The following is a 14,056-nucleotide window of genomic DNA, read 5'->3' on the forward strand; positions in this document are numbered from 1 at the left end:
TACTGGTTACTTGTCATATCTTAACAGCTTCAGCTTTATTTAAAATTTAAAAAAATGTTTTGCCTGAGGTTGGGATTAAATGCCTAAAATTCTGCTGTTACTGTCTGTGAACAACTGCCTTTGTTTTATGTCAGTGTTTCCTTTTTGTAACTAAACATTTATGGCTGGATATCCCAGAGGTTCATTTTACATGGAAAATTACCTCTGGGTAACTGATATTTCTTGAAACATTTAAGCACATAATGTTCTATTTTCTTTTCCTTTATTAGCCAGAGGCAATTTCCGCATTCACATCTGATCCTGCATTGCTCTCATTCGCTGAATACTTCTGCAAGCCAACAACTGATATGGGCCAGGTAAAATATTGATTCTACTTTAGGTCTTCCTGAAACTTTTATATATGATGTCCCCCCTTTAGCCTTGGCTGTTTTTGAGTTATTTGAGTTATCAGGGTCTTACTCCATATAGCTACATTTTCTAGAGTATTTTTTGCCTTTTTACAGATCTTAAATCAGCCAGAATTTTATCTTCTTCTGCAATGCCATGGTCTGTCCTAGTATACTGGTATGTAGTAGTCTGATTGAGCCAGCAGGCAACTAAGTAACAGTAAGATACAATATACATACAGCATTTCCTAAATGGACTCAAGATATTGTCCCCTTCAGCCTGCCTGAAACCAAACACTTGAAACTAATGTTTTTTGTTTCAGTTGCATATACATATTTTTTTTTTTTGTTTTACATACAAACATACAACAGATTATTATGGGTTTCCCAAACAGACATGGCAGTAGTAGTTATGGCCTTTATAACTGGCCCTCTGATTACATAATTAAAGTTAGATATTAATATTTACTAAGACATAATGGATGGTAAACTTATAGTGACCGATTCAGTTGGTTCAATCAGCTTGCATGGTAATTAATGCAGACTCCTTTTAAATATACCCTTTCATAACCAAATGTGCATGGAATACCAAACAGATGTTTCAGCAATTTTTTATTTTATGTATGTGAATTTTGGTTGAAGTGTGTCTGAGCACCAACAACCGAAGTAAAGTTGTGCAAATACCTGAAACCTTTTTGATGTAAATTCTGCATTGAAAGATACAATTATCCTCCCAACTTCTTTATACCTTTAGAAACAGGAAATCCTGGACTTGTTTTCCTCTGTCTTGTATGAATGTGTAACTCAAGAGAACCCTGAGATGCTTCCTGCCTACATTGCGATTGACCAGGTAATTCTGATGCAGTATAAGATCTTCAAACATTCAGTGGTTATTGCTATTTGTCATCACTGGTAGATCTTTTAGCATACAATCTTTCCTGGATGTATTGAAAGTTATTATTCTGATAGGATACCTCAAGAAAGTAAAGTACAAGTCAATGTAATATGAACTTCTGTAAACCAAAATTTGCATTACAATATTTTTTTTTTATTAGGCTGTTCGTGGACTAGAGAGAAGGGAAACAACAGAAACATTTGAGCTGTGGCAGATAAAGTTGGTTCTAGAATTCTTTAGCTCACAGAACCTACAGGGTAGAATAAAGGAAAATCCTAATCGAAGGCTTTTCATGAACTCTGAGTTTCTGCCAGTGATGAAATGTACCATGGATAACACACTAGACCAGTGGCTTCAAGGTAAATGTGGTGTGTTCCTCAACATTTTATGCTATGGGCTGAGTAGGACATAAGTTAATTAGCAATTTTCAGCATTGACGTGTCAGTTTTTTTTACTGCTGTCTTTACCATCAATAGGCATATTCTCCCTCATTCATTCACCAGAGACAAAGTCAGGGAAAATCTTCCCAGTGTTAGGAAATGCTAGGACAATTTTCACCTCAGCGTTGCCATTAGAACAAGTGCCCCTTTTGGTGGATATACCTTCTACTTCTGTTGTAGTGACTTTATAATTTTTAAAGTATATATAAACACTTTGTAACATTTTTAACCCTGTGTAGTCTTCATGGATTACAGAACAGCTCACCCCTATGTAGCCCTAAAACACTTCCTGTCCTAGTTTGAAATCGACGCTCCTTTATAGGAAAAGTACAGCAAGTGAGTGTTGTCAGGAGATGAAGTATGTAAACTGCAACAAATTCTATAACGCAAAGCAAATCTACTTAATGAGGACCATCCCAGTTTTCTCATTCTTTAAATTCTGGTTGTCTGGGTGTCAAGCTGACCTTCTGGCATTATTACTTGGAATCAGTAACCAAGCTATTATACGTGGACAACAACTTTTTTGTAACTGAGTTTCTTGATATGCATACTTTTTCTGGGTTAGTAAGAACAGTCAGAAAGTATTGAAACTAGAGCTTCAGCACAATAGCTGGGCCACTCATTGGGCCTGATTTAATAAAGCTTTCCAAGGCTAGAGAGTATACACTTTCATCAGTGAAGCTGGGTGATCCAGCAAACCGGGAATGGATCTGGTCCAGGACTGAAAACATTTGCTAACAAATAGCAAAATACTTTTAAGAAATCCGTTCCTGGTTTGTTGGATCACCCAGCTTCTCTGTGGAAAGTGTATCCTCTCCAGCCTTGGAGAGCTTTAATAAATCAGGCCAAAAGAGTGTTTTAGATCAGGTTAGTTAAATATTTGGCAGTCCACACCAATTAGAGCAGCAGGAGCAAAAAATGCAGCTATTAGTTTATCACCAAGATATAACTTACCGTATATTCTTCTAATCAAATAGACCAAAGACATTAATACATAATAGTTTGATACAGATATTGTAATAGCTGAGAAATATATTGTTGACTTGACAATATTAGATTTCTCCAGCAAAAGGTTGAGTGGTTAAAATTTAGATTACTAATATAATATAATAATATACCAATATTGAATTAGTGATTTTCTTAAAACTGAAAAATACCAAGTGTGTGCTTTGCTTTTATTCTTTCACGTCTGAGCCTGATAAATGCATTTCAAATGCCTAATGCATAAATGTTATATTTGTACAGAAACTATTGCTTGCTTGTATTTGATACATTTTGTATTTTATTATAATAATACTAACTAGTACATAATGAATATTTCCTTCCCATACTTCATTATCCCGATAGGTGGAGGAGATATCGCTGTGCACTCTTATTTAGCTGGCCAGCCAGTGGAAGACTCCCAGCTCAGCATGTTGGCCTGTTTCTTGGTTTACTATTCTGTTCCTGCTCCAAAGATGTTACTGGAAGGAAAACTTGAAGGTTTGTATTGTTTTGTTTTTTGATCTTTTATGATCTTTCATGCTTCTTGGCATGCATATCTTTGTAACAGCTCAGCACACAAACTAATTTAGCATGATTTCATTTTGTACTATGATAAAAAGGCTCCATAAAGAATGGCTGTACATAGTACACGATGACATATACACCATATCACACTCAAAGGAATATCATTTGAAGAAAATGTCACATGGCCATATGACTCAATTTTGTGATGCCCCTGGTTACCAAATCTGTCTAAAATGGGTGTTGGTACACCATAGTTAATATACATTTTAATTAAAAAATGTATAAAAAAAAAATTAAACAAAACCTACCCAGTCAAATTCCTTTGTCAGCCCCTAAAACTTCATCTTTTTTATATTACCTAAAATCTGAACCCAATTTAATATTTTAACAGGACTTTTCAGGTGCCTACCACAACAATTCTACAATATTAAAAAAGTAAAATACCGATTTATTATGTGATGTTTAAAAACAATCATGCACAAACAAGCTTGTATTAGTACATTTTCATCAATGCATTACATATATGCCATTACATAATATATTACTTGTATTACCAACATATCTTTGCATTCAAGTCATATTGTACTGTCTTTTATCGTCCTTGACGCGTTTCACCCTTAGGCTTCATCAGAAGGACACAATATGCCAATCGCAACAATTTCATTTTTATTAACGTTTAACTTGCTCACATTCATTTTTTCCTTGAGATACATAAGTGTTGTCACTTTTGTTTCAGTGAAAGCTACAAGTTACAGGTAAAATCTTGCTTGTTGTTGATGGCTTGTCACACTTTACACAGTGGTGGGAATACATTATTGATATGCAAAGAAGGGGTCAAAGTGGCACAGCTATATATTTCCTCTTGGTCTGAATGTGAGCAAGTTAAACGTAAAAAAAAAATGAAATTGTTGCTTGATTGTTTTTAAACATCACATAATAAATTGGTATTTTACTTTTTTATTTTTGTAAAATTTTCAAAGTCTGCAGTTCAACTGCATCTAAGTTTTTATTTTAAATTAATTGTGGTACAGAACCAAAAGTAGAAAAAAGTTGTCTCTGTCCAAATATTTATGAACCTAATTGTATATTCCATATTTCCAGAATTACATTTTAAGTGATTTTTTATTCTTAATCTTGTTTAACCCGTTTAAACATATAGTATGGTGTGGTGCTATTTTTATCAAATGGTTTCCTAATGTACTTGAACTATGCACCTGCATTGCAGTGCACAACAATGAAGAGTATTCAACTGTAATGTGCTCCTTTAGCAAAAATGGCAAAGAGTTGTCAACCTGTCAGAATAAACAGGTAGCCTTAGATCATATAGTGCACATATATTGCCCTTTATCACACTACATGAGACCAGACAGGTTTTAGGGGACACTACACTAAGTGAATCTGCTGATTTGCACAAATGTAAAGGATGTACCTATTTTGTGATACTGCTATTTCACTTTTTAAATTCTCTGTTTGCTGAAAATGTGTAAAAAGACAGGGATAATTAAGAGAGAATTGTTGACATGACAAAATCAGGCAATCACTAACTATACATCTGTTGTAACTATCCTTTACTTCCAGGATGCAGTAGTTTTTCTGAGTTGATGCTGAAATTCCAAGACCTCAGAATGCCAGTGAGAGCCTTACTTAGGCTTGCCCCACTTCTCCTTGGAAACCCTCAGTCTATGGTGCTTTAAAAGATCTCAGGATGGGCCAGTACACGCTGATTGGGACTTACTTAAATACAAAGAGTAGTGTATGTTAAGCACTTTCTTTAGCAGACTTCACCTGCTAATTAGTTTGATTTGTCAAATGGTGATAGTTTCAGCAGAATATAACACTCCTTTCGGCCATAGGATGCAAAGTCATCATTAAAAATGTGGGTAAACATGTTAGGCGTGTTTATTATATATATAATAAAATAAATAAATGAAGATGTCCCAATGTGGAATGTTGGTCACTGGGTGCACACTGACTTTCAAAGGTGGCAGGCCTATGTTTAGATGGTAAAGGTAGAATGTAAAAAAAAAAAAAAAATGTGATTGATGATTTATTTGTGTACTAAAGAAAAAAGCAACTTCATTTTATGATGTTCGTTGTAATTTGTGTAGTTTTTCCTTAAATTTTCATGTGGTGCACACATCAATTGTCCATTATCATTATGACAAATGCAGTAGTATTTTATGAATTAAATAGACAGGTGCATAATCTTTAGTAATTCTAGGTATTAGTGGATGAAAGCACGTAGGCGGGACAGTTTGGTATGAATGTTCTATTGTGAGCATCCATTCATCCTGTGTTCTGTTTATTTATGCTGTTATGGCTGATTCATTTGCTATCTGATATTCTCGGTGTCCACTTACCCTTCATAGATGCTGCTAAGTTACTATTCATTCTAGTGTTACTGAGGCTGGTGGAGAACAACAGGTGATAGGATATTTGCTAGTCCTTAAATGTCCTGGGATCTGAGATGTGCCATTGTGTTCTTGCAGTCCCACCAAACTGATAGATGCCGTGTAAACACTTTAGCCTTTTTTATGGTAAAAGCAACACATTTTACTAAATATTTTATGCAACAATCTAGTAATGAATAGCACTAGTACCTGCACTATATGGCCCAGTTTTTGCGAGTGATGCTTGAAATTTTTGCTATTCTTTACCAATGCAGAGCAAAGCAACAGATTCACGCTAATCTTTCCCAATACCAGGTACTTATCTTTCACCAATTACCCTGTCACTCTATTCAGTTGCTGGGAAAACTATGATTTGCTCAGTTTTTTGCTCACACAGGGTTATAGCTTTTCCCATATGATGTTCATCTTCCATTCATGGAAGTATAGGATATTTTATTTATGCCTGGGGGCTAAATGGAGTGGCTGGTAAAGGAATACATTAAAACAATGTATAGACAAAGTACATGTTTGCTTTAAGTCTGTTGTTCAGTTCACTTTTATCTGTCCACATACAGTGACGTCAGAACATATTCAGACCCCCTTAGCTTTTGTTATGCTGTATCCTGAGGTTACAATGGTTTATTATTTTTTTATGCTTCACTCCCAAAGTATCCCATAATGGCCAGGTGAATTTTAAACAAAACAAACACATTTACATAAATATTTAAACCTATTACTTTATTTATGTATTTAGTTGAAGTACCTTCTTTTTAGGTATGATCCAACAAGCTTTGCACACCTGGATTGGGGGATTTTCACACTAGTAGACAATCACAGTCATTTTTGTAGACAACTTTAATGACAACTTTGTCACCAGGAGACAAAGAATGTCTTGAATTCTTTATTCACAATAGGCGCTTAGATCAATAAGGGATTAATAAAATTTACACTATGAAATGCCAGAAAAAAGTTGAGTATAATCTGGTAACCAACTGCATTCTTAAGAGTATTAATATTTATAATCAATTTACTGGTAAGAATGGGTGCAGCACATTGTGGCTTTTAACAAATTGTGGAGCCATATTGTATGTGGGTTCTATAAACAACCTTACACAATTGTTACAGGCATGTCCAGGCAGTGATGAAACAAATCACTATGTAGTAACATACACAGGCAAGCCTACGCAAGAACATAATGACCTATTTGTTTGGTTGCACCTTGCTATGCCAGGTATTTCATTTATGTAATGGAATGTTTTATCAAATGGCTCCTTGAGTTTAAAGATGTATTTCCTCTAACATTATTGTGCTCTAGAGTGCACAGTACTTAGCTTTCTGTTCTCATTATCAAGTAACATACAGTAAACAAGTTCCATTAGGAATTTAAAATGTACTTTGCAACTCTGGTCTTTGCCATGCAGGGCAAATCAAACTGTTTAATTTAAAGCTCCCATTTCAAGTAGAGCAGTGTTTCTCAGCCAGGGTTCATTCAGAGGTTGCTAGGTGTTCCTTGAAGAAAGTTTGTGCCCCTTATGTCAGTTTAATGGATACCAATGATCTTTTTGGCTATAAGGGTGACATCCTTCTCTCTGGCCAACGATGTAAGAGGGATTCTACTCACTGACCACCACCAAGTACTGTGAGCTGTGGATGGATATATTAATTATAGTAGGAGTTTACTGAAGACCTGAAAGTTATTTTAGGAAACCCCACATGTATAGTATATTCTTCTTTACTTTGCTCTCACACAGCCTTGTTTAGCTATCGGAAGTAATCAAATACTTGTTTCTTCTGGATATAGAGGAGCATATAATTAATGCTAAGTGCAGTACTGGTGACTGACTTAGTGCTGTCACATAGGGGTCAAGAGACCATCAGCCCTGTGCAATCTGTCTGAAAATTCTATTTATGTTTCATCTTGGTGCCTGAGCAGTGCATGGGCACAACCTCTCTTTAGCATTATTAGGGACTGAAGAAAGTGTAACACAGTGTTACCAAATGTAAGAGTTTACTTGAGAGCAACATCTACAATTAACCCTTGTTACATATTGTGTGAATTGTTCAAGGACAATGATCAATAGGAAAGCCCAAACAGTAAGATAGTGACAGCCATATGCATCCTTTTAAAACCAGGATTGTTTGTGCCAGTGGAAGTAAATCTTTAATAATTTTACTGTTTTGTTAAAAATAATTTTTTCCATAACTAACCATTTATCGGCTGGTCCAGGTCATCGACCATCCTCTAACTTGAAGTGGAAAAAAGTAAGGTTAGGCAGGTCTGGTTATTATGTTTGCCATAAGTGCAGGGCATAAAACTGTGTAATTTAAACGTTAACTACGTTTAGAGCAGGACGTCATATTCCCTTCTCCCTCTCATTCTGCTTTGGAGTACTTCATACAGACTTCCAATAAGGAATATACCATATGAAATCAAATTACCATGGCCTAGGTACTGCCCTAGAAAACTAGTGTCATGCAAACCGATATTGAGAGGAACCCTTCTTTAGCCTTTGTCAATGAACAACCTCTATTCTATTCTATTGTACTCCAAAATTATTTTAATCAGCACAGGATTACTGTTGCAGTACATCAATTCACTGCCAAGGGACCGAATCTCTTGTCTTTGTGATCAGTGTCATTAGGAATGGAGACATGCTAAATCCAAAATGTTGAGCATGTCTGAGGGATGCCATGTCAGGCAAAGCCCTATATGAGAAATGTATATTAGAAGGATAAAGGAAAAGTTATTAACCTAAGAAAGATGCCCTTATCACCCTACAAGAGTTCTCATTCATCTAGGCAGCAACAGGTGGAGCAACACCTCCTCCTTCACCATCCCCATTTGACCTGCCAAATTTTTCTACATCTTTATCCAATGAGGGGATAAGTAAGGGAGGGTAGACAGAAAGGCATCCATATAGAAAAGTGCGTCAGGGAAGAAGAGTAAAGCACTTCAACACTTCTCCGCTTGTGGTGCATCATCCATGTGACCTGCAGGACATGGCAACCCCATTAGAGGACAAAATGTCCTTGTGACATCAAGAGGTGCATACTGCTCATCTGTGGCACTTAAGTGGCTAAGGCAGTTGATTAAGGTGGACAGTGTGGAGGTGGCAGTTATGTCTGAAGAAGATGGTTGCATCACTAGAGCAGCTTAAGCTCCCGAAAAGCTTCCTGGGTTAACCTAAAATCAACCTCATTTGTACTCTGTACAAGACTATAGTTCTAATCAAATGTGGTGGGAAATCCTTGTTTGGAAATAAGCGTAATGAGTTGATCTGTGAAACAACTAGGGGGAAAATGGGGCTAATAAGTTTGGGTTTGCTTTATAACTGATTAAGTGTTGTTAGTAAGAAAAGTGTAAATACACAGTCATGTTTTTCTGCATTTTCTGTGTTTGAATGTAAATAAAACATTTACTGAACATGGCAAAATGATGAGAACTCCTTGCTTTTTGTTTTTCCTAATATATACTTAGCAAGGCCTAAGGAATTGTGCTATTGCCTGGGTGAAACTGTGAAGCTGGTAATGTTTCCCGGCATCCAGCAGCAAGGCTGTATATGTACATCCAGGTTTACTGGATAAAAAACAGACATCTCAGACACGTCAATTCCATCATCTGCCTAAAAACAAATTACATTGACAAAAGACTCGCAGTCATAGGAACAAAAAGCATGGATTCTTGAAAAGATGCTTTTGAATATGCAGGGTATTGTCCAGCAGCTCTCATAGCTCAGGAATGTAGGGAGTTTAACACATGGGATGGGCGCCAACATACGGATGCTTGTGGCAGAATTCTGTACCCTGAAGTTGTTGAGCTAAGGTAGAGGGGCACCCCAGTTTACATGGTCAACTGTGGATGGCTTTGAATGCAATTAATTAATTGAATGTAATTAATTAAATTAATTTTTTTTATCCATTTCACATAGTTTGTGCTTTTCCCAGTACTGCTGAATTTCAGATTTAAGAGAATATGTTGGAAACCACTGGTGATTGTTTTAGTTCCGCCATTTTTGCCGGAAAATCCCTAGTTTTCTTCCTTTTGCCAAATCGCAGTGCAGCAGCGAGTTAAAGATTGATATGAGTTAGTATTTTGCTGAGCAAAACTTGCAGGGAGCAGAGTCACATGTTTTGGCATATGGTCTTATGGGATTGAGGGAGGGTTCACCTGTGTAATGTCCTACAAATAGCTCTGGGAAGGGAAACAGTATGTTTCAGTAACCAGTTATCCCTTTTCAGAGAACAAACATTAAGTGTGATTAGAGAAACTTCATTTACAGTTCCCACATACTGTAGTTGAGTTTTGGAAAACATATACTTGCATCAAAGTGAATATTAAACTCACAGTAACCTATTATGCTTTGATGAGTAAAGTCAATATTAGACATTGTTATTTGTCAATGTAACCACAAGAACACACTAAACAAACAAAAACATGCCAGCTTCAAAGTCACACATGGGAACTGTTTCATGTGAAGGAATATACTTATTTACAACAAAAGTCCAACAATGAAATACTAACTCGCTGCTGATTAAAATGGGTCTTGCAGCACAGAAAAAACTTTGCAGGTAATTCCCCATCAACAATACAAAATCACTGTTTGAATTGTAATTTAAACAAAAAAAAAGGAAACGTTTCATATAAATTGACAATTAACTTTTTTCAGTGTCCATTCGCCATGTTTTGCCTTTCCATAGTCTTCTGCCATACCAACAATGACACTTGCAGTTATTGAAAGAGGTGCAGTGCCTTAAGCTTTAATTTTATATTCAAGCTTATATTTTATAATATGGCACTGGTATTCACTGTAGATAGAAAAAACAAAACCTGAACCCCAGGTACAGCTAAAAAGTTTAATCTGAAAAGCCTCTGAAATTTCTACTGGTAATGTCAATGGGAGTAAAGTAAGTCCCATTGTTGGTGTCAGTGCAAATAAAATAAGCATCATTCTCTATAAGTCGCATTGCTAATATAAGTAGGAGTAAAATAAGCCAATCAACTGTGTTAGTGGGAGTAACATAAGCCCATCTTTGGCATCAGTAGGGGTAAAATAAATCTTATATCATTGTTGTCAGTTGAAGTAAAGTAAGCCCCATCTTCTGTGTCAGTGGGAGTAAAATATGCCCTATCCTCAGAATTCAATAGGCACAAAATAAGACCCATAGTTTGAGTAAAATAAATTGTATTGATGGTGTCCGTAAAATAAGTCTCATCATGTGCGTTAGAAAAATACTCCCACATTATTGATCAGTGTTTATTAGCATCATTACACATTCCTACACTACTGCTCTGCCTCTCTAATTATCCACCCAATGTCAGATAAAAGACCACTACATCTGACAATACTATTTTATATCTTTTATATCTCTGTCTCTTAGAGATTTAATTTATCTAACCATCACTGGGACTAAAGGTTAGGGTAAATCCAAGCTGCCATGAGAACAGGAGCAAATCATTCAATTGTGTATACTTGTTTCCATGTTTCCTAAGAGGGGATTTCCCCTACTTTGGAAAGATATCTAACTTCCCATTGATTACACAAAGCAGGAAGTAAAGGTAAATCGAGATCTCTAATAACATGCAAATCTAAAAAAAAAGGAGGATGGAACACCCAATGGAGAAAAACCCAAATCCAATTCCATCCCCCCTTCTCACCTGTCCTTAAAAAACGCACACCGGTTTTCACCCCTTCTTTCTAATAATAATTTAAAAAAAATATAGGAAACAAAATATAAGGTGATGAAAAGAAAGAGACAAATACCTGAAAGGGAAGGCGGAGAAAGGAAAAAGAAGGGAATGTGAAGTTAGCGAATACAATGTTAAGGACAAAAAGAGAGAGGAGAGATAGAAGTAATTTGGAGGATCCATATGTCCAGTTTCTTCCATCTATGGAGAGTGAAGTAAATGTATTACATCTGACCAAGTCCAGGTGGTATCTATATTCTAAAGAATCCAAAACGGCATCCAGTAAAACCATGTCAAATTTACCATGTTCCCTTGATGCTGGATGTGAGATCCTCAAAATGCATGAGACAATTGGCCTTAGACATCTACAGTTACATAAAGGGACAGGTCAACATACTCTAAAACAGACAAATGCATGATCTGGCAGTGTTAAAGTGGGCTAAATTAACATTTTTACTTTACATAAAAGGAAAGATTGTTGCGGTAATCAAGAAAGTATGGAAGCGCAGTGCTTCCTTGGATACCTATATCACACATCCCAGGAGGGATCTCGGCTGCTCTTTCTGCACATACCCAATCTCGGGCATGCACAGAAGGGACATTTTAAAACATTGATGGGAAAAAATGCAGATCTCACGCATACACAGTAAGATTGGCACTCCCCCCCCCCCCCCATTTACAGTAGGCTACGCCACCTGATCCCGCGCCTGTGCAGTGCAAGATCGGGTGGCATAGCCAGAAGCGGGAAGAAGAAGGCTGAAGATGGCAGTGCCAAACACTTCCTCTTGCTGGTACGAAGATGGATAGCAGGACGGCGCGGGACCCAATCGAAGAAATCTCTAAGGGTCTGAGGTTAAGCAGCTAGGTGTGATTTTTTTTATTTTTAGTTTAGTCCTGTTTTAACTGTCTGAGTAGGAAGTGTTTGTATGGCTTGAGAGAGGGGTGTGCTGTGTTGAAACACAACAAAAAAAGAAAAAGCAAGAAAAATAGAAAATATGGTTATAAGAAACATTTTATATGATTGTGCAAACATATCCTAAATGTAATTAACAGTTAACAAAACCAAAAAATGTAATCATAATGTCCACTTCTCCTTGACATCTCCCACATATGTTGGGAACTGACAGGAAAAAGCAATGTAGATGTTCTGGTAATTAATTAAGGATTTGTAAGATTATATTCCTTCTGAAATGGGATCATCTCAGTTCTCAGCCTATATTTCTAGGCCCATGATAAAGAAAGCATTTAGTCAGAGGAAGAAAATTATTCCTGAACAAAAGGTATAGAAATCAGGTAATCTGTCATTCCCCCTATCCCCCTCCACCACTGCAAAGTCGGAGGTAGAAAACAGTTCTCTAAAAGATGTATTCTAGAAAATTGGAAGGCCCTTTGGAACTCATGTGGGAACAGCTGTCATTCTGTTATGAGATGACAGTACTCCCCTTGACAATACCTTTATCTGGTTTTCTCAAAGGAAAGATGGCACTAACACATCCCATATATATTAGCTAGGGTCAGAATATACTTTCTAGAAGCTGTTGGTGCAATCATGTAAACCCTGATACAGTTTTTGGGCATGTATGTATCACACATATATTACACAGTTTAGCCTTTACTGTAGCCAATTACCTTGTGTATGGCTATAAAGTCACAATGTGACAGTCTAAACGAGGGGTGTCAAACTCTGGCCCCCAACGTCCTTTTTTTTTGGCCCCCAAAGGTATCCTAAATATGAATTACAACTGGCCCACCACTGCATTGAAATAGCGCCGCTACTACAATTCCCGGAATCACTTGCATCTATAGACCAGCAGGCTCTCTGCCTATGCGTGGCCCCGCATTGGACTGTTTTATAGACGCAAGTAATGCTGTGAATTTTAGTAGCAATTTCAATGAAGAGGCAGTTCCAGCGGCGGGCCACTCATAAGATTTAGCTTGGCATTGGCCACGTCTGGCATTTCCAGCACTCCCCTCAGCTGCACTTTTCCTCCTTTACTCCAAGGGCTGGACTTGAATGGTTGGATTTTCATAGAAGAAAATTGGTATTATTGTTAGCCTGTGCAAAAAGGTTATCTATGAAATTTAACTCAGAAGACTACAAATAGAGAAAGAGGCATATGAATTTTTCCTAAATAAAATTTAAAAAAATTCTTATGCCTCTTTCCCAATTATAGGCTTGTTCCAGATTGAATGTGCAACCTCTTTGTTTCCATATGAAAAGGGTTTATATCTAATGAGAAGGAAAAATTTTTTTCAATAAATTTCAAGGTTGGCCCGTGACTTTGTTTTTAATTATGGCCCACTTTGTATTTGAGTTTGACACCCCTGGTCTAAACCATTATTTCCCAACCAGAGTTACATAGAACCCTAGGCTTCCTCTAAAGGTTGTTATGGGTTCTTCGAGCCATGAACGATTAATGTAAGAGCCATTCTTCCTACTGACCACCATGCTAATATACTGTGAGCTGTAAATATAGTAATTTAAACAGGGGTTCCCTAAGTCCTAAAAGGTATTTCAAGGGTTCCTCCATGTTAAAATGGTCAAGAAACACTGGTCTAGACAATATGAAATAAATGTCAAATGAGGAATTGTTTACTCTTGTCTTAAGCAGTCTGGTATCATCTTAACCTAGGTAGTATCACCATATTGAAGCACACAGTATATATATATTTTTTATATATAAAAAAGGAATAATTTCCTTGATAAATGATACTATTGATGTGTATTGTTACATGTCACAAACGTATTC

General features: G+C 36.6%; 1 protein-coding gene across 1 annotated transcript in view; it reads left to right on the plus strand.

Moving 5' to 3' along the window:
- The window catches only part of ANAPC1 (anaphase promoting complex subunit 1), a 54,567-nt gene extending 49,303 nt beyond the window's left edge, over positions 1–5,264 (plus strand). Inside the window, exons 44-48 of the mRNA XM_072409458.1 lie at positions 270–356; positions 1,141–1,236; positions 1,442–1,640; positions 3,069–3,203; positions 4,809–5,264. Coding sequence (XP_072265559.1) covers positions 270–356; positions 1,141–1,236; positions 1,442–1,640; positions 3,069–3,203; positions 4,809–4,924 — 633 coding nt within the window. The 3' untranslated portion in view covers positions 4,925–5,264. The remainder of the gene's footprint in view (positions 1–269; positions 357–1,140; positions 1,237–1,441; positions 1,641–3,068; positions 3,204–4,808) is intronic.
- The last annotated feature ends 8,792 nt before the right edge of the window (positions 5,265–14,056 follow it).

Source organism: Pyxicephalus adspersus, chromosome 4, assembly GCF_032062135.1.
Source record: "Pyxicephalus adspersus chromosome 4, UCB_Pads_2.0, whole genome shotgun sequence".
Taxonomy (NCBI): domain Eukaryota; kingdom Metazoa; phylum Chordata; class Amphibia; order Anura; family Pyxicephalidae; genus Pyxicephalus; species Pyxicephalus adspersus.